Source organism: Chelonoidis abingdonii, chromosome 7, assembly GCF_003597395.2.
Source record: "Chelonoidis abingdonii isolate Lonesome George chromosome 7, CheloAbing_2.0, whole genome shotgun sequence".
In the NCBI taxonomy this organism is placed as follows: domain Eukaryota; kingdom Metazoa; phylum Chordata; order Testudines; family Testudinidae; genus Chelonoidis; species Chelonoidis abingdonii.
In genome coordinates, this window is record NC_133775.1 from 108215536 (window position 1) to 108242250 (window position 26715).

General features: G+C 43.4%; 1 protein-coding gene across 6 annotated transcripts in view; it reads left to right on the top strand.

Moving 5' to 3' along the window:
• The window catches only part of SGCD (sarcoglycan delta), a 555521-nt gene that overhangs the window by 463536 nt on the left and 65270 nt on the right, over positions 1–26715 (top strand). For all 6 annotated transcript variants that reach the window (XM_075068197.1, XM_075068194.1, XM_075068199.1 and 3 more), the window contains 2 exons: positions 445–564; positions 25030–25102. In XM_075068197.1, coding sequence (XP_074924298.1) covers positions 445–564; positions 25030–25102 — 193 coding nt within the window. The remainder of the gene's footprint in view (positions 1–444; positions 565–25029; positions 25103–26715) is intronic.

The following is a 26715-nucleotide window of genomic DNA, read 5'->3' on the forward strand; positions in this document are numbered from 1 at the left end:
AGAAAGGGCAGATGTTGGACTTGCTTCCGTTCCTCCTTTTCATACACTCGCGCCTTGCAAAAATCTTGGTACCTTGTACAGCTGTGCCAGTGCACTTCAGTCAGGGCTGATAACATTCTCTGTTATTTCATGTCTGGGTCTTTCTTTAGCAGAAACTCCCAGTTGTGACAAGTTGCTTGGTGGTTTTCTAATGTCAACAAACGTTCATTAAGGCGTAGGAAGAAATCATGGTAATTTTTATAGGGTGGGTTAAACATCATGTTATTACCCTTTCCTAAGGACAAGTCACACTCCTAAGAGGAGAAATCTCCCTGTGGTCTATCAAATTGTAGATCATACATGCAAAGTTACTGGGATAATCTCAACAATCAGTTTATTGCATTCATAAAAGTACCATATGATTTTCTTCAGAAAACATGGGCTAAATCTTTTCTCCCATTCTAGGTCCCCAAGCAGTGGAAGCACACAGCCAAAAATTCGAGGTGAAATCCCTCTCTGGAAAATTGCTGTTTTCTGCAGATGACAACGAAGTGGTCGTGGGAGCAGAGAGACTGAGAGTTTTAGGTAACAGCTCTTAGACAAATCAACTGTTTTAAAACTGATCTAAACTTTCTGAAAGTTTTCTAAGAGTTTGGTTGAGCTAGGTTTGAAGTCAACATCAAAACTCTTGTTGACATCAGTGGGAGTTGTTGGATCAGGCCTTGGGAGACTGGGCTGCTCATGGGATTGGTAATGGGACTCACTGCCTTGTACCTACATCTTTGCTTTCAGTGTGCTTCAAGCTGATGGTGACCATTGCTGCCATCTGATGGCTGTTGGCTAGCCTTCATGATAAGTTACTTGTGGTTTCAATCCAGTTTCACTGGAGAAGTAAATAACTGGTTTTGGCAGTCTTAGCAGAGAGGCCAAACACTGGATGATTTTGGAGGCTGAGCTACCCGCTCAAAGCTTTGGGTCCAAGATGAAGGATGACGATGGGGCAGTGTGGGGGAGCTTTCATGGCCACAGTCACTGTCCTGGGAATAAATAGAGGGCTCCAGTCCTGTTGATCTGGTCCCTTTCACCAACCCTGCACTCATTCTAAAGCAATACGATTTTTAGAAGAACTGCTGCCCAAATCGTATTTTTAGTCTCCTTACTAATTTCCCTGATATTCTGTGAGCCTTGATGTTATATTACCTAATTTTTTCTTAATATCCATATGAGAGAGTTTGGTGTGTCTTGGAGCCCGGTACAGCTTTTTTTTTTTTTTTGGCATGGCTTAATCCGCTAGACCCAATAAGGGATTCACCTCCTTGGCAGGCAGCCAGACTCTCCACTGTTGTCCTCCCCTGGAATTCTTCAGTAATTCAAGGTAGAACGGGGTAACTTGAACTCCCATCAGACTCTATAGGAGTCCTACTGGCAGGATTCTCTGTTGGAAGCCACAGAATTGGTGCATCCCTCTGCTGCTGCTCCTTTTTGACCAGCTTCGTTTACTTTGAGGGCTGTGCTTGTCCTGAAAAACCACCCCCCTATAAACCAGAGGTTTATCTCTTTATGCCACTGCAGCCTGGATCAGCTTGCTCTCCAGAGTTTCCTGCACCAGGTCCTTGTGTCAAAGTTTACACGGGCATTAGCTAGTGAGTACAAGTGGTGGAATGTATGAGCAGCCTTTGTGTTTATTTCAGTTAGGTGGAAGAGAGACGGTTGAGGTGTTTTTAATAATTTTTAAACATTTTTTTCTCGTAGTTCTATATTGTAACCCCTTTAGAAGCGTGAAGGTTTTTCACCTTCCTCTGCAGCATGAGGCCTGGGTCACTTGCAGGTTTAAACTAGTGTAAATGGTGGATTCTCTGTAACTGGAAGTCTTTAAATCATGATTTGCAGACTTCAGTTACTCAGCCAGAGGTTAGGCAGGTTCGGTGGCCTGGAATGTGCAGGAGCTCAGACTAAATGTGAAGGAAAGACTCGACACCAAGCTTCAGGGTAACTGAGGAGGTGAAAAAGCTCCTTTTCTGAGTTCACCTGCCTCTTTTATTATCTAAGATTACACATGCGCAATTGCACAGCACAAATCAAGATTCTTTACAAAAATCTTCCATCACGAGCTCAACAGCATAGCAAGTTGCAAAAACAGCCCCAGCTGCAGACACGGCAGTCCTGTGGGAAGCAGCAGAGGGGGGAAGTTAACAAAACACCGCCAGATGCAAACGGGGCCGTCTGTGTGAAAGTACAGGGGAGGATGGAGGAAAGCCAAGTTCCTGTGATAAGAAACCGGGTATGCCCAGCTTGCAGACAAGAACAAAATGCCTCAATAATAAGGTATCCAGGCCTGTGGGCCCGGGGTCATTCCTACATAAATGATCATGATGGTCCCTTCTCACCTTAGAGTCTATGAGCCTAAATCTGTTGCCTTCCAGTACGGTGCTTGCTGTTTGGTTATCGTAGACTTGCAAAGGAGTGTTGGGTGGAGGATGTTTTTAATTGAGAAAAAAGAGCATTTAAGTGTTTGTTTAAAAAATAAAACGACCAGGGCCGGTGCTAGCATTAAGGCGAACTAGGCGTTGCCTAGGGCACCAAGATTTGGGGGTGCCAAAAAGCACTTCTCCCGCCTTCCAGGCTTTCAGCGCCAATCAGCTGTTTGGTACCGCAGGCCTGGGAGGAGAATTAGAGTGGGGGTGGCCTGCTCGGGGAGGATGTGGAGCAGAGGTGAGCTGGGGTGGGGAGGTGCTGCGGTGGTGCCTCAGGGCAGGGAGAGAAGCTGACACAGGACTCCCTACCCCAGCCCACCTCTGCTCCACGTCCTCCCCAAGCACGCCGCCTTGGCTCTAATTCTCCTGCCTCCCAGGCTTACGGCACCAAACAGCTGTTTGGCACTGCAAGCCTGGGAGGGGAGGAGAATTAGAGCAGGGCCGGCGTGCTCAGGGAGGACACGGAGCAGAGGTGAGCTGGGGTGGGGAGGTACTGCACTGCTCCTGGGGGGGCAGAGTTGCCACGGGGGGTGCCTCAGGGTGGAGGGGGGGACAGGGAGCTGCCACAGGGCTGGAGAGGGCGCTAGGTGAAAGTTTCGCCTAGGGTGCGAAACTTCCTTGCACCAGCCCTGAAAACAACCTACATATCTCTGTAATATACCTATCTATATCTATTACTTTCTGTATGGAATGACTGTATATATAAAATATGGATTTTGTAATTTGAGGCTTTCTGGACTTCATGGTGTGTCTTTTTTATAAGAAAATTTAAAAATTGACCATTAAAGCAAACGTGCAGTTTTAGAGCAGTAGAATATATCCCACAAAGCTAGGCTCTGAACACAAGACTCCTATCTTCCACTGCATTTTTCAGAGATATTTGATCAAATCAATTCTTATGAATTCAGGAGATGATCAGTCTAAGAATTCTCCTGGAGATCTCAGAGTAGAAGGATATTTTAGACCATTTTTCTTGGTCAAACAAAGTGATAATTAGCTGATAAAAAGTATTCCGCAGGTTGCAAATACTCCTTTTCAGATGACATTGCTTGAAAAAATATTTCTCTATTATTTACTTGAATTGCTCTGGAGGATCCAGCAGTAGTTTTAGATATATCAGTTTGAGTTTATGCCTCATTTTAGTCACTGGAATGTAAGGAGTGGGGAGCTTGCTAATGCTAGAGTGCATTTTTATTTATGTTTGCAGCAAAATCTCTCTCAAGGTTTTATCAGGCTTAGGCAGACACATGAAAGAAGAAAAGATATTGTGACAGGAGAATTGAGGTTATACTATACAGTATTTCAGTAACCTTGAACTACAACATTTTCAGAGTTTGTGTTGAGCTTTGATTTTTTTCTCCCTCATTTCTGTAAGCTAACTGTGTCTCAAAAAGTGGTTGCCACTGCTGCTTACCATACCAGGAGATGTTATACTGTATGTTCATATTCCTTCCAATATTCTTGTCAGGACCTGAGGGTCAGGATCCTGGCTGAAGATAGGCAGGAGTAGTGTCAGGAGCAGAAGCCTGAGGTCAGAGCTGGCGTCGGAGTCAAGCGAAGGGTCAAAGCCACAGTCTGAGTCGGTAGTCAAGCCGAGGGACAGAACTAGAGACAGAATCAAGAATTGGGCTGGGAGTCAATACCAGGGATCAGGATCAGTGCTGGAGCTCCGAGGATCGATGGAAGTCAGTATCTAAGTCAGAGCCAAGGACAATTCCAGGAGTTCAAAGACAGAGAAGCAGGATAGTCATGGCAGCTAAGTAGGAGAAGGATAGCTCAGTGGTTTGAGCAGTGGCCTGCTAAAGCCAGGGTTGTGAGTTCAATCCTTGAGGGGACCATTTAGGGATCTGTGGCAAAAATCTGTCTGGGGATTGGTCCTGCTTTGAGCAGGGGGTTGGACTAGATGATCTCCTGAGGTCCCTTCCAACCCTGATATTCTATGAATCCACATTGTTGCCTGGACACTTCTAGGAGCCAGTCAGGGATCACTAAGACCACTGGCAGTCAGATCATTTGAGATAGAACTTAACATAGTAGCCTCTTACCGCAGCCTCTGAGGATTGTGGATCACAGGGGGGTGGCAGTGTGTGAATATTGGTTACCTATCAGCCCTGCTGACCCAGGTGCAAGTCCCAGTGATCCTTACTTCACCCTCATCTTTTTGGGGTGCCCCCACAGAGCTGGTTTTGTCTGGCTGGGCTGCATGGAAGGCCGCCACGCAGTTGGGTGCATGTACCTGGGACGCCGGCTCCCAGGATCACTCCTTGGAACTGTTGCCTTCCCAGTCAGTGAGATACAAGAGAGAGCCATGTTTTATTTTAGGGTCCAGTATTTCATGGACTACAGCACAGCCCCCTTCCTCCTTTCACTCACACAACCTTTGTCAATGCGTTTGTTGCGGCTGAGGAGGGCTTCTAGGTTGGTCAGGGCTTCCACATGAGCTAGCTCATCGCTGTCATCTTCATGTAACTCCCCACCAGAATTGGTAGAGCTGGGCTGCTTTGTTCCATTCTGTATTGGAGACGAGATACTTAGAGTGGAAGGCATTGGAGGTGGCTGTTCCCGGCCCTTGCCATGGTTTTCGCAGGGCTGCTTTGGCCAAAAGAGCCTAATGGGAGTCATTGAAGACATGGAGGAAGGTGTCCCAGTCTGATAGTGTTGGGCTCTGTCGTTCTAATAGGGTGAAGCCCAATCCAGTACCTTTGCCATCAGGAGACTAATTATGAGTCCTACTTTGGCCTGATCAGTGGGGTAGAACCGGGAGCAGAGCAGGAACAGCTGGCGATACTGGTTAAGGAACCCCCTAAACTTTTGGTAATTTCAGTTGAAATGCTCCAGGAGAGGGACTGTTTGCCTGGGATCCAGGTGTGCAGTGTTCTCGTCCCACACACATCTGGAGTGCAGTGTTCTCGTCCCACACACAGGTGCTCTGCTGTCACGCTGCCCAGTTCTTGGTGGTGCACTGCACCACCCATCACATGCGACGTTTCTGCTGTGTATCCAGGTGAGCTGCATCGACGGGGCCTGATTCTCAGACAACAGCTGCACCTCTTGTGTTTGCAATGTCTGAAGTTCTTCCTGGGGGGTGTCAACTTGTTCAGGCATGTCTAATATATTTTGGGACTTGCTGGATAAGGGGAGGCCCTCTGCTCCATGTGCCCCAAGAGCCAGCCTTCTCCGCAGGTTATTGGGGAGTCCAGGCAAATTGTCAGGACCCTCGGCAAAGGTAGGCAGAACTAGTGGCAGAAGCTTGGGAGCCAGGAACTGAAGCTGGGGTCCAAGTCAAGAGTCAATCTGAGGGTTAAAGCTGGAGTCTGAGTCAGGAGTCAAACCAAAAGTCAGAGACAGGATCAGGAATCAAGCTGAGGGTCAGTGTTGGGATTCTGGGGGTTGATTGGGAATCAGGATCCAAGTTGGAGCTGAGGTCAATACCAGGAGTTCAGAGGCAGAGAAGCAGGAATCCACACTGTTGCCTGAACACATCCTGCTATGCCACATGGTCTTATATAGGATCAAGGAGCCAATCAGGGATCGCTATGACAACTGTCAGTCGGTTCACTTGAGATAGGACTTTCTGTGGTGTGGAACCTCTGCAAATTGCAAGTGGCAAGGAGTGGCCAGGTTACAGAAGCAACTGGGTGGTAGCATGAGGATGTTGATTACCTGGTACCACTGCAGGCCTGAGTTCAAGTGCCGCCGGTCCTTACATGAAGCTAGTCCAACTTGTGTATAGGCAAAGTCCTCTAATCACTGTGAGATATCAGGGGCTGTTGCTGTCTCTCCGTTGACACTTATCTACTCTATGTAAATAATCTTGACATGTTCTTGTTGCTGTACATGTCCTTGTTACTGCAGGACGTGTAGGACTGCAGTCTGGCATGAAAGTCGTTTTGGAGAGGTTAGCACAGCAGTTATTGGACACGTAATCTTATTATTTATAATTAGTGTCTTCGTTTGTACTTTCTTCCATGTTGGTTTTGAAAAACAGTGCTAAGGCCTTAAAATGACAAGAGTGATGTGTTTTCTTTTGAGACTGGCTTTCTGCTCTGAATTCTTAAAGACATCTTCAGTATTAGCAAAGCATTAAAAATCCAATCGAAGATCTGAAATACAGAACTTTATAACAGGTACCAGGAGGGCATATGTTGCATTTGGGGTGGTATTTGGACTTCTACAATTTGTGTTTGCAGATTACAAAATGAAAGCTGCTACTTTTGTTTTATGGACTTTTTAAACCCTTCAAAACACACAGGACCAGATTCATTCCCCTCCCCCCCCCCGGTTCCACTTCTCACACTTAACAGGACTACTCCAAAGAAAGTACTATTCATTTTTTTAAATAATCCCAAATGTTTTTTTGAAACCTCTCTATTTGAGAGAGTTCCCTCTCCTGTTGAGAACAATGAGAGCTGCTGGCTATTGAGCGCTTTGACTACTTCATTTAGTTGCCAAAATGGGAACTGAGCTCATTTGAAAATCTGGCCCATAATTTCAGTTGAACATTTTTAATGGACCAACCACCTTTTTCCATCAGCAAGATAGTGTATCTGAACTGCACGCCACTGAGGGCTAGATTGTGGATTGGAGTGCATGCCTGCACAGAGGTGGAAAGGAAATAAGAAACCATCCCCCTTAGGTCACCCGGACCTTGTATCCAAGTATGAAGGGCTCAGAGATGCTGCCCACCTGCTGCGCCCCATGCTCAGAACAGGTGGACAGGCAGGAGCAGGGAATGGGCAGAACTTTGGTTCTGGCCCACCAACACATCAGCCAGGACAGCTTAGCTGGTGCCAGGATGGGGAGTAGTAATTGGTTGCTGCTATAGCCCAGAAATATCTTACACTTCCTTCATTGCTCCAGAAGGATAGTATCTCCTTGAGCCACCATTCCTTCCCTGGGATGGCCCAGCCATACACTGCTCTTGTCTGTCTTTGCCTTAGGTATTTATATGGCCCTCATTACCGTAATATTTGAGCACCTCACGATCTGTAATGCATTTATCCTCACACACCCCCGTGAGGCTGTGCAGGGCTGTTACCCCATTTTACAAATGGGGAACCGAGGCATAGCGAGATGAAGTGACTTGCCGAAGGTCACACAGGGAGTCTGTGGCAGAGTGGACAATTTAACCTGGTTACTAGGCTGGTGCCCTAACCACTGGATCGTCCTCTCTACTATCAGGCTATGACTTAGCTTCACAATCCATCCATAAGAAGCAGAATCTGCCACCATTACTCCCACTGAGTAGAACTTCACTCCTTGTTGGGTCCCACATGGCAGAAATCACTGAGGAGGACAGCTTAGGGTTCCCTATATCCTCCCCCACATCGTACAGCTTGGCATGCACCAAAAAGACAATCTGTAGCTGATTTGGGTCTCTCCCAAGGGCTCATAAACTCTCTCACTCTGAACAGTGGAAGGAGAAACAAACTGGCCCTAACTAAATTCACATGTTGTGCTGTAACCAGTTCTCCTGTCTCACATCCCCCTTTCCCCCCCTTTGAAATAAAACAAATTATGATAATCTAAAAAATGTTGCATCTGAGAGATGCTTCAATGAAAGAATATGGAAAAATAACTTTGATATACATTAATTACCAATTTCGTTTTGCAACACATTGAACATTATAGCATTTATAAACAAAGGATAATCATACAGCATTATTCTAACTGTTAATTAGCTCTATTTATTCTCTAGATTAGTTTTTAAATATGCCCTCTAGATGCCACTTGATACTAATTACCAGAGTTACATTATTATCTCTATACAAAAGCATTTTTAATTAAATCTAAAGCAATTTAAATTAGTGTGAGTTTTTACAGAAATTAAACTGTGGTCAGATGCTTAATTTAGCCTTTTAAAACAACATCAGATGACACGCTAGAATCAGTTCTCCCAAAGGCCTTGACATCTTTTTGGACGTTAGATTTCAAAGTTTGTTTTCAGGAAAGCTTGCCAACAAACTCTGGTGATTAATAATTATGCTGGAAAGTGAATTGATGTTTTTCTTTTACTGACTATTGCTGAAAATCCAGCTGAATTGCGATGATCTTAAAACGAGACAACATGGAGCGTGCTTGTGCAGTATGCTGGCTGTTTTGGTCTCTCGTTTTGAATTGTAGAGGAAGTGCCAATATAGATGTGTGGGAGTCTGGATGACATAGTCACTGAACCATGTGCCGTTTTGGTGGTTCTTGTGGTTTGACAAAGATCACTAATAAGGCATCTAAAAGTTTCCTTTTATTTCAGTGGGCTTTGCATAAAACATACGAGTTCCAGGGCAGAGATTGTCCCCAGGTCAGTGGAGTCCCAAATGTGACTACCATAATATGGTTACTAAAACTACTTCTAAACACTATGTCAAACCCTCTCCCCATGGCACAGCCCAGCTAAAGCGGCTGTATTTTCCTGAGGTTATGTTGAGATGGAACCCAACTCTCAGTCTGCCCACAGTACATCCCTACACACCAGAAAGTCAGAGCCCCCTTGGAGCTGAGTTGACCCCTTTCATTGTCTCCTCTCCTGTAGCCATGTCTGTGTAGCAAAACTGCAATGGTTCTGTGGTTCTCACATCCTTCTGTGGCCCTAAGTGGGGGACCCATGGTAAAATTCCATGTGACCCGTGAAGTGCAGCATCAGTATACAGAATTTGGGGGTGTGGCTAACCACACTTGCTTTCTGGACCATTCTCTATTTTGAGATCATTGTTCTTAGGAGCAGTTTTTCCTGCAGGTTTGATTTCACTAATGTGTCTAGTAACTCAGGTGGAGTCTCAGGTGCTGAAATGTAATTGCCAATTTGTTAATAGGTCTGTAGTCATTTGTTCCAAGAGCACATTTCTACTTCATTATTTACAGGAGAAATGTATTAACACCATAAAGGTTTTAGTTAATAAGCAATACAAATGGAAAGCAATATAACCTAGCATGCCTATGGTTAAAGAACTCTCTGCGTAATGGCTTTACAGAACTATCACTTGAAACCAAATGTTTGTTTTTGGTTTAATCTGTTTTGGATTTGCAACCTTGTGCTCACAAATATTGGGCTGTCACTACCCAAGAGAGGATGAAAAAAGAATTTGCCTTGGCCTCAGCACTTTTCAGTTTGGTCAGGAAGAGGACATGATTTAATATGAATGTGATGAACTAATATCTCTATGTAAACCATCCCAACTGTCTCAACAGCTTTGCAGCCTCAAACATGTTCAGTAGGTCTTGTGTTGCTGTGATCTGAGAGGAACAAAAGAGGTGCTACAATACTGTCCAAGCCTGATAGAGAACCAGTAAGTTTCCTGATTCTTTTAATGTTGCACTTTTAGTAAATTCTTGGCATATCCTTTACATAGTGGGCTGGCTGAGATTTGTACAGCAGAGTGAGTATAATAGTACAGCTGAGTTGTTATGAATACTAGTCACAAAGTTATTTGCTTGTCAGTTACTTTTGTAGTAGAGGTAAATGGTAAACTCAGGACCTTTCAGGTGGAGATGGAAAATGAGATGGAGAATCTTATGAATTATAGTAATTTTTTATCTCATACACTTATCTGAGGGCCATTTGTTTCTATCTAAAATGTTTGAGTCAAGGCCTCTGCTTAACTCTCCTGAGGTCCCTTCCAACCCTGATATTCTACGACTAACCTTTGCAGTGGTAACCGTGCTTTCAGAACGGCTTTTGGCTGGAGTCTGCATGGCACTATGAGCAGTCGCACTGGTTTCCCACCTTTGGAGGCAAAGCTTCAAGTCTGGTACAAGTCAAAATAAAATGGACCATGTGCTCTCGCCATTTAGTCGACTGAAATGCTGTGTGTGTGGACAAATAGCAATTCTGAGTCCCAGTGCTGAAATAGAGATGATTGTGTGTGTGTATTCCTGAGATGAAGCATCCCGGCCGCAGTTCCAGCAGCTAGCTCTAAAAACGATTGTGTCTGATTAAAACAAAGCACTGTGCTATAGATGGTGGAAGACCACTTCTTTAGGAGGCAGCTGTGAGCCTGCAACACTCATTCTCAGTTTCTGTCCAGTTCTGACTAAGCTCTTCAGGACATTAAATAGTACTAATAATGTCACCTTGGAGTGAGAGCCACGTTCTGCCATCAGTGCGATGAAGAATGGACAAAGAGAAAAATTAGGGTACTGATGAAATATTATGACAAGTGTAGATTACAGATTTTAGCCTTGGCAGCACTACGGCTGGAAATAGTATTCATTTCCTTTGTTCGTCAGACAAGGCTGTGTGACTGGAGCCTTATCAAAGCTCTAATGTGTTTTCTTTGCATCACTAGGGTGCAAAAGACTCACATTTAACAAAGCAAAAAGGGATGCGATGAGAAATCAATACACTGTCCGCCAGTAACTAGAGGCATGAGAAAAGGTGCTCCATTTGCACTGTTTGGCTATGAATTGCAGTGGAGCTAAGGGAGGAAATGAGGTTTCTTCCTCACCTTCAAATCCTTCTAGCTGTTTGTTGGGCGGGAGGGTGTTATGTTTTGGTTTTTTTGTTAGCCAGCATTCCAAGAGTGTTGGCATTTTGTTCATGCATTTAAAAACAGCTAACGTAGACTTGAGTAAGAGAATTCTCCTGCATTGTACGTCCTTCTGAGTCTCCACTCTCACAAGTGGGCATTCCTTTTTTGGAAATTACATCCTTGTACTGCCATTTAGGAACTGTCCAGCCTCCATCAACAAACACAATGACATGATGTTTCAGAGCATTTGAAAATGGCAAATGTGGAGGCTAGGGCACAAAGAAAGAGCCAGATCCTGCAACACTTATACACAAACGTATTCTCTATTCATGCAAGTACTCCTATTGGCTTCAGTGAGAGTACTCATACAGAGCCTGATCCAAACCCAGTTGACATCTCTGGAGTCTATCCACCGACTTCAGTGGCCTTTGGATCTGGCCCAGATGGGGTAGTCACGTGAGTACAGGTATGACGGACTTGGCCCTAATTTGTAATTAAGGCAAAATTATACATTGTCCTATTAATGGTACTGGTAGAATAGTCTGAGTCTCACACTAGAATGGTAGGCAGATGTAAGACACCTGGAAGAAACGCCATATGTAGATGGAGGAGGTGGTTAAGGGACAAATTTATATGCCCAGAGGTGGTTAAGGGACAAATTGGAATGCCCGCTCCAATGGGTTTTGGTCTAGATCCATGACCTAACAATTCAGCCACCCTTTGAAAGCAGGGTGCTTTCCCCTGCTAAATAGACGCTTAATTGATCAGCATAAACTCAAAGCAAGAAAAAACATGGCTGTCTGAACATTTTAGACTAAGGCACAGCCAAGAATAGGATATGCTGAAGGTTTTCATCTTCCCCTCTATCCCTTCCCAAATATTTTCACATACAGATCTGCAGCACAAATGACGGTAATAAGCATAATGCCATAAACATAGATGGTGTTTTAGAGAATGTATGAAAGACACAGTGGTTCCTGTCCTGAATACCTTTGCTGTTGTTAGCTTTCTGACAAATGTGTCTCAGCCAAACTAGGGCAGTCAATGTCCTTTATGCTAATGGAATAGTTGTATCCAACAGGGAACAGTCAGCACTTCAGATGCCGGAATGTCAGGGCATAGCTTCCAGACGGGAACAGTAGTTCTAGGTCCTTTTTTTTTCAATGTTACCACCGCTTACTTCTTCCCTTCCTACACACGCAAATTCACACAACACAACTTCTCAAGCTTGTGTTCTGCAGATGTGCCATTATTCTCGAGTGGACATCCCCCTGCCATATAGGTATTAGAGATACAATGTCTGACTCCTGTCACACTGAAATGCAGCAGCTCAGTGTCTCGGTCCTCGGTGTTACAGCAAGTGCTTTTGTGACTTAAGACTTCTTGTAGTGATACATTTAGTGAATGTCCCTGTATATTTTAGTGTCTCTTTTCTGCTTCCACCATTGTGTAGAAACAGTCTAGTTACTTGAATCACTTGCATTATTTAGATTTGTTCTGTAGAGGCAAACACCAAGACATTGCCAGCAGATCGAGGGACATGATCATTCCCCTCTATTCGACATTGGTGAGGCCTCGTCTGGAGTACTGTGTCCAGTTTTGCGCCGCACACTACAAATGTGGAAAAATTGGAAAGAGTCCAGCTGACAGCAACAAAAATTATTAGGGGACTGGAGCACATGACTTATGAGGAGAGGCTGAGGGAACTGGGATTATTTAGTCTGCAGAAGAGAAGAATGAGGGGGGAGTGATAGCTGCTTTCAACTACCTGAAAGGGGGTTCCAAAGAGGATGAAGCTAGGCTGTTCTCAGTGGTGGCAGATGACAGAACAAGGAGTAATGGTCTCAAGTTGCAGTGGGCGAGGTTTAGGTTGGGTATTAGGAAAAAAATTTTCACTAGGAGGGTGGTGAAGCACTGGAATGGGTTACCTGGCAGGGAGTGGAATCTCCTTCCTTAGAGGTTTTTAAGGTCAGGCTTGACAAAGCCCTGGCTGGGATGATTTAGTTGGGGATTGGTCCTGCTTTGAGCAGGGGGTTGGACTAGATGACCTCCTGAGGTCCCTTCCAACCCTGATATTCTATGATTCTATGATTGATAAACTGTGACAAGTTAGGAACTAGCAAACCAAATATTGCTCTGCTCTTTCATAGATAAAATGAGCCACATCCCGAAGTGGTGTAAATTATCATAGTTCACTTACATCAGCTGCAGATCTGGCCTATAATATCTACTCTGTTGTTCATTATAAAGACTATTCCTATGTTCCCTTTGCCCATCTCTGGGGGCTTGATCCTATGCTCACTGAAATCAATGGCAAAGCTTCCATTGACTTGAATGGGACAGCTTTCAGCTTTCCACATTTTCACATGAAAATCAGCTTAACTTGTGAGCACTAGGGTTGCCGGTGCTAGAGAAGAAGTGGTAGGAACAGGTTCACAGGAATCGAGTAGAGTTTGTAAAGTTTATTAATGACAAGGAAAATACATCTTTCTAAATACACTGATCTAACTACAATGTTACAATCAACTAAAAATGCTCAGGTCCATTCAGTTAAAATTATTGAGTAAATGCTTTAATATTCTCAACATCATAAATTCTTGAAGACATTAGTATCAAAGCAAAAGTCAGGTGTGAAAAATCAATAAATCTGGAATCAGTAAGAGACAGCACATTGAAAGAAACTAGTTTTTTGTTTTCCAAACTCAGACTGTATCTAGTTTTATTAGGCAGGAAATTCAAATGATCAGTGATGAATAGCTTAAGCTATCTTTTTGTTCTTGAAGAAATACTTAATCTGCTTTGAATATATATATATTAAATCACAGGAGACTTATTTTCAGTGCACTTTATCAGGGAGTTGGCCTCATAACTAGTAATAGGGCAAAATAATGTCTGAGGGGAGAATGCTAAAGTTTCCCTTGTATTTGCTTTCACATTGTGCTACATTCCAGACAAAAAGGGTAACATTTAGGTAACACATATATAGGTGTACGTACTGTCCAGGCTGAAATATGTTACCTTAACTGTGTTCAAATAAATAGAAGGTTCAACCGGCATTAGATTAATATTGATTAAAGGTCATCGGGATTAATAAAGAAACTTACTGTGCATTTACCAAACACTGAAATCAAGAATAAAAGCATTGCAGATGCATATTACATTTCTTTAGTTCCCTTATCCTTTATAACATAATCTGTTCCAAGACAGAAGAACTTCCTCCTTGATAAAATTTGCACTGAATATTCCTCCTATATAGGCACACTCCTTAGTTTCTCTCTGACATTGGCACTTTAGACAAGAACACCAAGAATAGCTTCAAAAGAACTCAGTGACAACATTGCTATTGTTGAACTGCAGAGAAGTTGTTGAAGGAGCCCAAGCTGGAAATAACCTGAGGTCAGGATAAGTTGAAGTCTTCTCTCAGTTTTTACAACTGTTCTTTTCAGTTCCAACGTTCCTGTTATGGTTCATAGGAGGCTTCTAACTATTCAGCAAGGCTGTTGAACCTGAAGAAATACACACCACACAATGATAATGGTCCGTGTTCACAGGTGTTCAAGCCTTTCAGGGTCTCACTGTGTTTCTTAAAGGGGTAAACTAGGTAACTGGCCTCCCCATTCCCTCACTTGCAGAGTCAACAAAATTGAGATCCTTTGATGTTCCATTACTCAGCTAACCTTACTCAAACAGTACCTAGATGTGCTAAAATTTAACTCCTCCATATGTGCCATGCGCCTGTAAAGACAGATTAAGGACCAAATCCTGAAGTCCTGATGTTTGCTCTGACAAACTCCAAATGACACTCAGAAATTTTGCCTGAGTAAGCACTGAATACAAACCGAGAGTCCAGTCATGCCGTGAGATCCATGCATAGAGAGGACCCTGAGCCACTTTTGCAACAGCGTTCCTTGATGCTACAGGGATTCTTCACAGGATGGGGTGGGCCACAGGAAGAAGGTGCATCCTCTACCCCGTCAGGCCAGCTTTCCTATCATTGGCACCCGTTTCTGCACTGAGGATCCTCCTTTAACGGTGTGCCCTAGGGGCTGCAGAAGTCCTGAGACAGTGCACTGCATGGGCCTGCTGAGAGCACAGATCCCCTGGCCTCCTGCTGCTGATACCCTGACATCAGTGGGGACCTCAGGGCATCACTGGCTTTGTGATTGGGAAAGTGGTGAGGAAGCAGATCCTGCCTTCCAGTACAATGGCTGGAATGGCTCGCAGTGATCTCTCCTTTCTCTCCTTCCCATAGGTTTTCCCATGGAGGCACAGTCTGCCCATGGCTGAGGACTTTAGGATCTGGGCCTCAGTAGTTTGAAAAGAAGTAGTAAGAAATATATTCAATGTTTTTGTCCCTCAATGGCCATCTTTGTCCTTCACCCCTAAGGCTGGAGCTGATAACAGCAAGAAAACAGCTGCCTTAAGCCAGAATGTTAAAACAAAATCCATGGCCCAAGAGACTTTCCCATAGAAAGGGCAGTCTGGTATAACTTACTGATATGTAAATCGCATTGTTTTATTTGGACTATCCGTTTTATTGATGCCAGATAAGAAAATTGATTTGTCTGATTTGTAAAAAAATTCTGTATAATCAGGCCCATGATATTTATGGCATTTTTCCCTTTAAAGAGAATTAATACAGATAATAATTATTTGGTACCAAGGTAATCATCCTGAATTTTGGCTTGTTTAATGATTTTGTGGCCTTTCAAAATATTTCATTTTATGTTTTTATTAAAGATAAACACAATTGCCAAGAGTCCTAATAATTTTCTTACACAAGTCTTAAAAAGATGGTGACAAAGCAAAGGGAACACAGCAGAGCTGAAGCAATATTGGTTATGGCAAAACAATGGCTAGTCTGCAAAAGAAAGAAAGGAAGATTTATGACTTTTTTCCACTACCTTGGCTGAACCTAACCATTTTATATTGGTGAGCCATAGAATGGAACTTCTATTGATTTCAGATTTGATGGGATTACACGGGGAGCAATCACTATTACTGTGTTCACCCATTTAAGAACATAGATTAAGGATGAATAAGGCTTTTAAAGTAGGTCTGAATTAAAAGAAGCAGGCACAGATCATTACTGACTATATTGTATTGGATTTACTTCCCTTGGATCTGTTGGCACTGCTGTTAACTTTCTAAAGAGTCTCGCATATTGACCTGTTGGGACCCACAGAGGAGAATCTAGTTACATGGTATTTTAATGAGTGAGTTGCTGAATGCACCCTGATCGATCATAGTGACCACAGAAGGTTGTTGGAAGTGACCACAGTGCACATTTTCCTCTGACTATCTGAAAAAAAATAATTTCAGATTACATGAAACTACAGGGAGTTTTTTAAAGAGAAGTTCAAACAAGCTTAAAGTAATTAAGAATCTCTTCATAGAACAATTTGACTCCTATTTTATTGCAAAGCAGGGATGTACAATACTAAAAATGCTCCATGGATTTAGGGTGATTAATAGAAGAGCAAATGGAACAAGAAAGAAATGTTGACCACGAAAAAGAAAAAGGTGGAAAATAACTTGGAAATGCATCCTGATTATTTTAATCTGGGCTGTGACCTTGTTTCTCTTTGTACACGTGCAGTTTGTCCCTACCAATTGAACTGTAGTCACAACTTGGAGTTCTCATAGCCAAGATTTTCAAAACTGGTCTAAAGTTATGCTCTTAACTCTGTATTTAGCCTCACTGCAAATAATTGGTCTCATCTTCAAAAGTGTTGAGCACCCTGCTGCTCCCACTAGCTTTTCAAAACTAGACTACTTTTTAAGATGTCTAAGGGCTGGTCTACACTAGAATCGCCGAAGCAGTGCAGCTGCAGCACAGTTACTGCAGATGCTCTATGCTGACGGGAGAGCGCTCTCACATCAACATGATGAATCCACCTGTGAGAGGCAGTAGGTATGTCAGCAGCAGATGCTCTCCCACTGACCTAGCGCTGTCCACACTGGCACTTAGGTCGGTGTAACTTATGTCACTCAGGGGTGTGCCTTTTTCAAACCACTGAGCAACATGAGTTACACTGATGTAAGTGCTAGTGTGTATAGGCCCAAGTGTAGATGTAGAGGTCCAACTTTAGTCATTCATTTTTGAAAATCTTGGCCTTGTCTGCTGATGAGCTGATTGCCAGTAAGTGGTGTCAGCAGAATAATCCACCAGTTGCCTACCAGTGCAACATCTTCAATTGTCCATCTTTGCACATGCAAATTAATAAAGGTGGAAATTTGGTTTTACCATTTTTGTATGGAGGAAGAAATGCATGAGCATTGACTCTCACCCAATAAAGGTGCCAACGGCCAACTCTGAAATGAAAGATCAGGGACAGAGCCTTCTTTTGTAGTCTACGAGGGTACAATATAAGATGTCACACAGGATGGTGCTGAGCAAAAAAGAAGCAGCCCCATTGTGTGCAGGAGACAGGATTCATGTCATAGTGGGCAGGTCAACTGCCAGTGCCTCAGCATGTTGGGTTGTTTGCTGCTTCTACTTCTGAAGTGTAAGAGCAAATTCTGGGTCCACCGCCTGCCTCCATCGGTGGGATAAAGGGCCCGCTCTTTGATTCCACCTGCAACAGATGAAGCTATTCAGAAAGGATAGATACTGACAGTGGCACTCAATTCTTGAACGGGATTGATGGGATCTGGAAGCCCAATTTAAACTCAAGCAACTGCCTCTTTAAAGTGTGCTGTTGAGATTATTCTTACCCCAGCTTGTTTTGCCTGTGGTAAAGTGAAGGGTAGAGAGAAAACCAGTGCAGCAGCAGATGTAACGAGGTAGCCAACAGAGCTGGTATCAGGAAGTCGGCCCTTGATACAGTGTGGGAATAAAGTCAATCACCCCATAGAATACAGCAGGAGTCAGCAACCTTTCAGAAGTGGTGTGCCAAGTCTTCATTTATTCACTCTAATTTAAGGTCTCGTGTGCCAGTAATACAGTTTAACGTTTTTTGAAGGTCTCTTTCTATAAGTGTATAATATATAACTAACCTATTGTTGTATGTAAAGTAAATAAAGTTTTTAAAATGTTTGAGAAGTTTCATTTAAAATTAAATTAAAATGCAGGGGCTCCCCCAGACCGGTGGCCAGGACCTGGGCAGTGTGAGTGCCACTGAAAATCAGCTCATGTGCTGCCTTCGGCGCCCGTGCCATAGGTTGCCTACCCCTGGAATACCGTCTCAAATGAAAGAAAAAATACCTGAAGTTGAATAGCAATCATTCCCTTAACATCAAAGTCTTGCTTCTTGCTAATGCAGTAGTTCAACATATGCAAAATATTTTGCCGGTTTTACCCCCACCAACTTATGCCAGTTCAGAGAAAAAATAACTCTTGAGTGGATCTTCACGGTCATTCAAAACACTTTAGATAGATCCTGTCACATGCTGTATAAGCACCTGATTGATTGTGTGGAATTAAGTTATTGGACAGAGAACCAGCTAATGGAAACACATTGATGAAGTCATTTTTGAGGGATATTAAATGGAATGTAAAATAAAGCTGAAATGGGTTTATAGATTTTTCACTCAAACTGTTTATGAACATTTATCGCTGGTAAATGACGCAGTGTCGAAAGAAAGAATTGGTAGGCATGGATTTTAATAGAAGTCTTTCTGAAATAATAATAATACAATAATTTATTATCTAGGGACTTACAGTATGTGCGGATACAAATTATATGATTTTTGTCTGCTTAACTGTATCTGGCTGTTTGTAGACAAATGAGGTTGTGCTATGTTAAATAGTCTTACAAGGTGAAAAAATACTTCCAATACTTTAAAATGAAACAGCATTTGATATTATAAATCTTCCACAGTAGATGTGAGCTGTTTTAATAACATCAGCCAGGAAACAAAAATAATTTGGTGGTAAATTGCACTTAACTTTGCTTCTGCTTTACGTTCAATAAAAGTGGAGGGAGACTGAGGTCTGGTCTACACTACGTGTTTAAACCGATTTTAGCAGCGTTAAACCGATTTAACGGCGCACCCGTCCACATTACGAGACCCTTTATATCGATTATAAAGGGCTCTTTAAATCGGTTTCTGTACTCCTCCCCAACGAGAGGAGTAGCACTAAAATCGGTTAGGGTTAGTGTGGCTGCAAATCGATGGTATTGGCCTCCGGATGGTATCCCACAGTGCACCACTGTGACTGCTCTGGACAGCAATTTGAACTTGGATGCAGTGGCCAGGTAAACAGGAAAAGCCTCACGAACTTTTGAATTACATTTCCTGTTTGTCCAGCATGGAGCTCTGATCAGCACGGGTGGCGATGCAGTCTCAAATCCAAAAAGAGCTCCAGCATGGACCGTACGGGAGATACTGGATCTGATCGCTGTATGGGGAGACAAATCTGTTCTTTCAGTGCTCCGTTACAGAAAATGAAATGCCAAAACGCGTTTGAAAAAAAAGTGCTCAGGCTACACAGTGCTCGCGTGACAAGCGTAACAAAAGCCAAGATCAAATGGACGCTCATGGAGGAGGCGGGGGGTACTGAGGACTCCAGCTATCCACAGTCCACAGCAGTCTCGAAAAGTATTTGCATTTTCGCTGAGCTCCCAGTGCCTGTAGGTTCAAACACATTGTCCAGCATGGTTCAGGGAATAGCTCGTCAATTTACTCCTCCTCTCACCACGTGAAAGAAAAGGGAAAGAAATCGTTCTTCTTGACTTTTTTAGTGTCACCCTATGTCTACTGAATGCTGGTGGTAGACGCGATGCCTGCAGCAAGTGAAGAGCAGTATCTGCTCTTCTCCCTCCTGGTGGCAGATGGTACAATATGACTGATATCCGTCCATCACCATCAGCCCTGTGCTTGGCTCAAGGTAAGGCTGGCCGGGGGCGCCTGGGTAAAAATAGGAATGATTCCTGGTCGTTCCCAGTAGATGGTACAGAAGCTGGTAACCGTCCTCATCATAGCAACTGGGGGCTGAGCTCCATCAGTCCCCTCCCTTTCATGTGTAAAGAAAGATTCTGTACTGCCTGGGCTATCATAGCCGCGGATGCTGGGCTCCTCTCCCCCGCAACCGCTTAATGTGCTGCCTGGACTGTCATAGCAGCGGGAGGCTGCGTCCCCTCAGTTATCTCACTAACAAGTCACTGTTTTCTTATTCCTCATTCTTTATACCTTCATGACACAAATGGGGGGACACGCCATGATAGCCCAGGAAAGTTGGGGAGAGGGAAGCAACGGATGGGGTTGTTGCAGGGGCACCCCCTAGAATGGCATGCAGCTATCATTTCTGCGGGATCTGACACGGAGCAGCTGTGCTCTCTTGATACGCTGGTTCTCTAGTACACTCGCCCCATATTCTAGGCAGGACTGACTCTATTTTTAGAAACCATAAAGGAGAGATTGACTGGGGGAGTCATTCCCAGTTTTGCCTTTTCGTCCCCGGCGACTTCAGCCAGGGGCACCATGATAGCAGCAGACAGTACAGAATGACAGATAACCGTCATCTTATTGCCAATTTTACAATGGCAGCAGATGGTACAGAACAACTTATAACCGTCTCTGCTATCATGCAAAAGCAAACAATGCTGCTGTGTAGCACTGCAGTAACGCCTCTGTCATGGCATCCCAGTACACATACGTGACAGTAAAAAAAAAAAGCTGAACGGGCTCCATGGTTGCCGTGCTATGGCATCTGCCAGGGCAATCCGGGGAAAAAGGGCGCGAAATGATTGTCTGCCGTTGTTTTCCTGAGGAAGGAATGAGTGAGACATTTACCCAAACCACCGCGACAATGATTTTTGCCCCATCAGGCACTGGGATCTCAACCCAGAATTCCAATGGGCGGGGGAGACTGCAGGAACTATAGGATAGCTACGGAATAGCTAGCCACAGTGCAACGCTCCAGAAATCGACGCTAGCCTCGGACCATGGACGCACACCGCCGAATTAATGTGCTTAGTGTGGCCGCGTGCACTCGACTTTATACAACCTGTTTTCCAAAACCGATTTATGTAAAATCGGACTAATCTCGTAGTGTAGACGTGCCCTGAGATACCTCTAACTGGGGGGAGAGGTGATGGATGCATGTGAAAATTTTCAGATTGTATATTTGCCACGTTTGCCAAAAATATGCTTTTCTCAACTTAAGCAAAATGAAAACAAGAACTGAGAGGTTTGCAGAGCTGATGTTACTGAATTCTAGCGACAGAATTCCAAAGCAGCTAACAGGCCAGAGTTTTACAGGAATACCAGTCTGGTTAAATGTATCAGCAAAAACAAGGAGGAGTACTTGTGGTTAAATGTATCGAAAGTTGCAGTGTTATTAGGATACCTTGCAGGAGGGAGTAATGGAGAATGATACTCTCACAATAGGAAGGCACAAAATGTACGGAATAGAAGTATGTGCAATAAGTGTTTTGTTTCGTTTTTTTCTTTTCAGTTTGTAACCATAACTGAGATTGTTAAGGAACAGAAGCAAAGGGAAACAAACTGGTTGTGGCTGGGCATAAACTTCTGAATACTACCCACCTTTTGCCCAGTTGGTCTGGGCCATCTCTATGCCCGCGTTACTCACTTTCCAGCATAGCCTGTCCATGGCCCAGTCAGGAGTAGCAGGCTCTGCCAGAGTTCTAGGGAGAGTGCATGTCTCATAGGACTGGTTATGAGATACAGGATTTTCCACATGAGAAGGAAGACAAGGAGATGGCTGGTTTTCTGAAAGGACGTCTGGCTCAAGTATGATAGATGTTCTTAGTCTGAGCCTTCCCAAAATCTCCTTGGATTAGAAACTTCAGTGGTTGTTTTTCAAAAATTGCTTCCCCCTCCCAAATTAAATAACAAATTCCTGGTAAACTCCAGGCCATTATAAAAGTCCACAATTTAGTCACCATGCCCAAGTCGTCACTGGCTATTGACAGGTCTTCATGATTTTGACTAGTGTAGTTTACTTATTATAAAAAAAACCCAAAACTAATGAAAATGATAACTGTAAACAACAGTCACAATGTGAGCATAAACACAGTAATACAAGTGGAAAATGATCAAGAATATTTATGTGCACCACTGTCAAGCCCCCAAATATACCCACTCACTCCCCACCCCAAAAATCTTCATTTTATTATTCAGTTATGTGCGGGCTTCTGTTTTTGCTAAGTTTCATTGCAAAGTTAATAACTTGTACCATTGTGTAGGGTAAACTGAAATGTACATTAATTGGAAACAGTTTGGAGAGGACAAATCAGATAATAGTAACCTTCAGGGTTCACAAGCTACAGATACTTTGGACAGCTTCTAGCAATAAAGATCAATTTTAATTCTCAATGCTTCAAACTTTAGACTACTGTTTATCATCTCTGAGTTTACAGTGTTTTAAAAAGCAGGAGTCTGGTTTTGTATTGTTAATAATAGAAAACTTGTTTTAATTCTCACTTTTCCTTAATGTAGTGAGTGGGATATACTAGTGTAAATGAAATGTAACTCTCTTGAAGCCAGTGGAATTTTTCCACTATAAGCTGGTTTCAATGCAAGGTGCATCATATTATTTTTTCTGAGGGGAAAGCAGGGGATAGTAACCTTGAGGTGTTTCTTTGCGTGCTGGTCCCTGTAGTATTCACTGCGGGTGCACATGCACTTCTTCAACAGTAGTGTCCGTTGGTCCCCACCTGTGCCCTCCTGCTGCTGTGACTGACCATCCCTTCAAGTCCTTTCTACCACTGGCACAGACCATTCCTGGATCTGTAGCCTTCTAGGTTGCCACGATCTTTAACTTGTGACTATTGCAAATAGTTTTTATTCTCATATGACTCTTTTAGATAGTTAGTAGTTTTATATCTAGTTAGCAGAGAATGCTCCCACCTGCCTTTTATTGCTCCAGCATTCAGAATAGTCATGCCCAAGATCCCAGGCTTCAAGCCTTGCCTTGTCTGCCCCCAGGTCTTCCTGGTAAGCAGTCCACACTAGAGCTTCCTCTACTGTCCTTGGGGAATCACACATACCATCAGCGTGTGAAACCTGCTGCCCCTTTCCCACTCACACTCGGCAGTCCCAGGAGTTCAGACTCTGCAGACATCTGGTGAAGCTATCCATGGCTCTCCCACTCACTAACAGGTCAACCAGAGCCTCCGGCTGGTGCTCCTACAGCACTTACAGAATTCTCCAGCTGGCCCAACGACTCAACTAAGGGAAAGTAAGAAGAGAGTAGAGAGAAACCCCCTTATAAGAAGACAAATACTCTCACAAGTTCTTGAAGAACAGGGTGCCTTCCTCCCTTCCTTCTTGCCCCAAAGTTGGTGCACCTGGAGCTCATGGGGAACACAGTATGTAGCACGTATTGCATGAATTAAAAACTAGCTAATGGATAGATCTCACAAAGTAATCGGAAAGGGATTTGTTTCTAGTCATGGCCCCTAGGAATCTGTTCATGGCACAATGCCATTCAATATCTTTTTTATCATTCATCTGGAAGAAAATATGAAATCATTGCTGGTAACGTTTGCAAGATGCCATTAGAACTGGTGATGAATAGTGATAGGTATACAGGATAGTTACGCAAAGTTCTCTGGATTTTTTGCTAAGCTGAATTCGTTTGGACATGTTGTTAATACAGTCAAATACAAGGTCATGGATCTAGAAACAAAGAATGTAGGTCACACTTACAGGATAGGGGTTTGTATATTGGAAAGCAGTGACTCTGAAAAGGACTTAGGCCCAGATTTTTAAAGGTTTTTAGGCATTGCAGAGCTTGGCCTTCCAACACCTAACTGATTTAAGAGCCTAAATCTCATTTTCCTAAGGGATTTAGGCACTTGTGGATTTTGGCTTGTAAGTGTGTACATCGCTTTTTAAAATCCCGCAGTGCCTAAATACCTTGACAAATCAGGGCCTTAAAGACCATGATTGATAACCAGCTGCACATAAACTCCCAATATGATTGCTGTGTGTAAATGGGCCAATGTGATTCTTGGATATATAAGCTTTACTTCTATAAAGCATTGGTGACACCATTACTGAAATCCGTGTCTAGTGCTGGTGTTTTCACTTCAGAAGGATGTTGGAAACTGGAGAGGGCTCAGAAAAGAGCATGAATGATTTGAGGTCTCGTAAACTGACCTCAGTGAAAGATTTAGTAAACTCAGTCTATTTAGCTTACCAAAGAGAAGATTAAGAGGTGACTTGATCCCACTCTGTAAGTACCTACAAAGGGAGAAGATTTCTGATTGTAGAGGGCTTTGAATCTAGCAAACAAAGACATAACATGGAAATGGAAGCTAGATAAAGGCAGACTTAAAATAAAGTGCAAATTTTTAACAGTGAAGGTATTTCTGCATCATTAAGTACTTAAATCAAGATTCTATATCTTCCTAAAGGATATGATATAGTATAGTTCAACCACAAAATATCGATTTGATGCAGAGATTACTGGATGGAATTATGTGGTCTACATTATACAGGAGGTCATATTAATTTATCGTAATGGTCTTTTCTGGCCTTAATATTTGTAAATCTATGACTCATAGTTGGTACTGGGCATCTGGGGATCTGAAAAAGGTAAGTAAATCATTATCATCCCCATTGTACAGATGGGAATGTGAAACAGAGAGAGATCAGACGACTTGTGTAAGGTCACACAACAAAATCAGTGGCAGAACTAGAACTAAATCCCAGGTCTTCTGCCTTCTTGTCCTGTAGCTTATTCACTGGACAGCACCACCTCCTTATTCAGCATGCAAGTCACTGTGAACCTTTTGGATTAACCCAGAATTTTGTTCTCTCCTTTAAGTCCCTCACAGCAAGAAAACATAAATCATTTCATGATATGCATCTGTATTAGCTAATGAAGTGTGCATCTGTACTAGAGACATTTATGTATAATGAGGGATCAGATTTTCCAAACTGGCTGTCTGAATCTTTCCATCCTCAGAACAGAAGCGATTGCACTGTGCAGAGTGCATCCGGGTTCTGGGGGCAAACGAGGCAGCCAGTTTTGAAAATTCAGCTCAGCATTCTGAACCCAGCTACTTGTGAGGATGGAGTGGGGGTATGCGGGGGGGGTCAGATAACCTGTAAATTGAGCCAAGTGTGATTTGAGAGTCACTCCCCTGCTTACAGTTTGTAACATCTACAACTTGTGTTCTGTTTTGTTATTTCAGGAGCAGAAGGCACAGTGTTCCCTAAATCTATAGAAACTCCCAGTGTCAGGGCAGACCCCTTCAAGGAACTAAGGTAAACTTTGGAATATGGTTTAAACATAACTCAGTGGCACCTTGTTGGAATTCTGCGTCCTGAGTGGCGGCATTTCTAGCCCTGCACAAGCAGTCAAGGAATTCCCTTTGGACTGCACTGAGCTGAGGTTACAGGTGCTAACATCACAGAGTGAATGCCATGGAATAGATGAAAGGCCACTGTAAAGCAAATCTCTGACTGAGTCAAAAGAAAACATGGGTTACGAGAGCTTCCTTTCTCCTCTGTAACACCCTCTGCTTAGCCACGCTTTAAAAAGGAAAATAGAAATATTTCCTTGGCTGTAGCAACTAAAGGTACTGGAGGCCACATTCAATCAGGGAGAGTGACTGCAGGCAAAAGGATGATGCACTAGTAGAATTTTCTCCCTTATAGAGAAGTGAACCACTTCTCTGACCTGGTAACTGCGACTAGCTGCACACGCATGCCACTATCCCGGACATGCACAGAAATACCACCCACAGAAAGCAACATTTATGGGGAATAAATAGCACTGCTCTAGGCAGTGGCTCTCAAACTTTTTTTACTGGTGACCCCTTTCACATAGCAAGTCTCTTAGTGTGACACCCCACCCTTTCCAATTAAAAACACTTTTTAAATATATTTAACACCATTATAAATGCTGGAGGCAAAGTGGGCTTCAGGGTGGAGGTTGGCAGCTCCCGACCCCCAGTTTGAAAACCCCTGCTCTAGAGAATCAGCTTTGCCCTCACTTGAATGCAGGACTTTATGTATTTTATCACGATAAATCCTAGCTCTTATATAGCACTTTTCTTCAGTACATCTCAGAGCACCTCACAATCTTAAATGTATTTATTCTCACCACACCCCTGAAAATCAGGGCAATTATCCCCACTTCACAGATAGGGAACTAAGTCACCAAGTGACTTGTCCTAGGTCACACAGGTAGTCGGTGGCAGAGAAGGGACTAGAACAAAGGTCTCCCAAGTTCTAGGCTAGTGTCCTACCCACTGGACCATCCTTCCTACGTTCTCTAACAATGGGCAAACCTCCAGGCTTGGTGTGAAGGTTCAGTCTGGATGAGCAGCCTCTGGAAGGGAGAGATTTGGGTGTGGGGGCTGGTTTTTGGAATAAACGAACTCTTCCAATAGTATTTGGTTCCTTTGATGAATATAGAGATGCAGCTGGAAAGGGGTACTTGGCCAACACTGAGAATGCAGAAGGCAACAAACACCACTTCACAGTCTGGATTTCATTCTGTTTCAGTCACTGAGGTTTTAGGTGCACTGGGAGAGCTTTGCTCCACTTGTCAGCTAGATCCCCACCCTTTGTCATAACTGCAGAAAACCTCTAGGTCTATTCTTGACTAGGTCTTGTTAATGTCTCCACCAAGAGCGTACAAAGTCAGCCAACTGATAAGGAACCCCTGCTCAGGAAGAAAGTCTCTAGAGATAGAAACAACCTTGTCACTTAATCTTTGGTCTCTAACCTTCCTTTCTCAGGAAAGGTTACCGAGGAAGCAATGTTAGAACAGCTGCAGCCTTGTTTCATTTGGTGGCATAGCACCAATGTGGGACTGGTGTCTATTGTTAACTCTCTCCATCCTGATGTTGGAAGTAGTAGTTATGCCCACC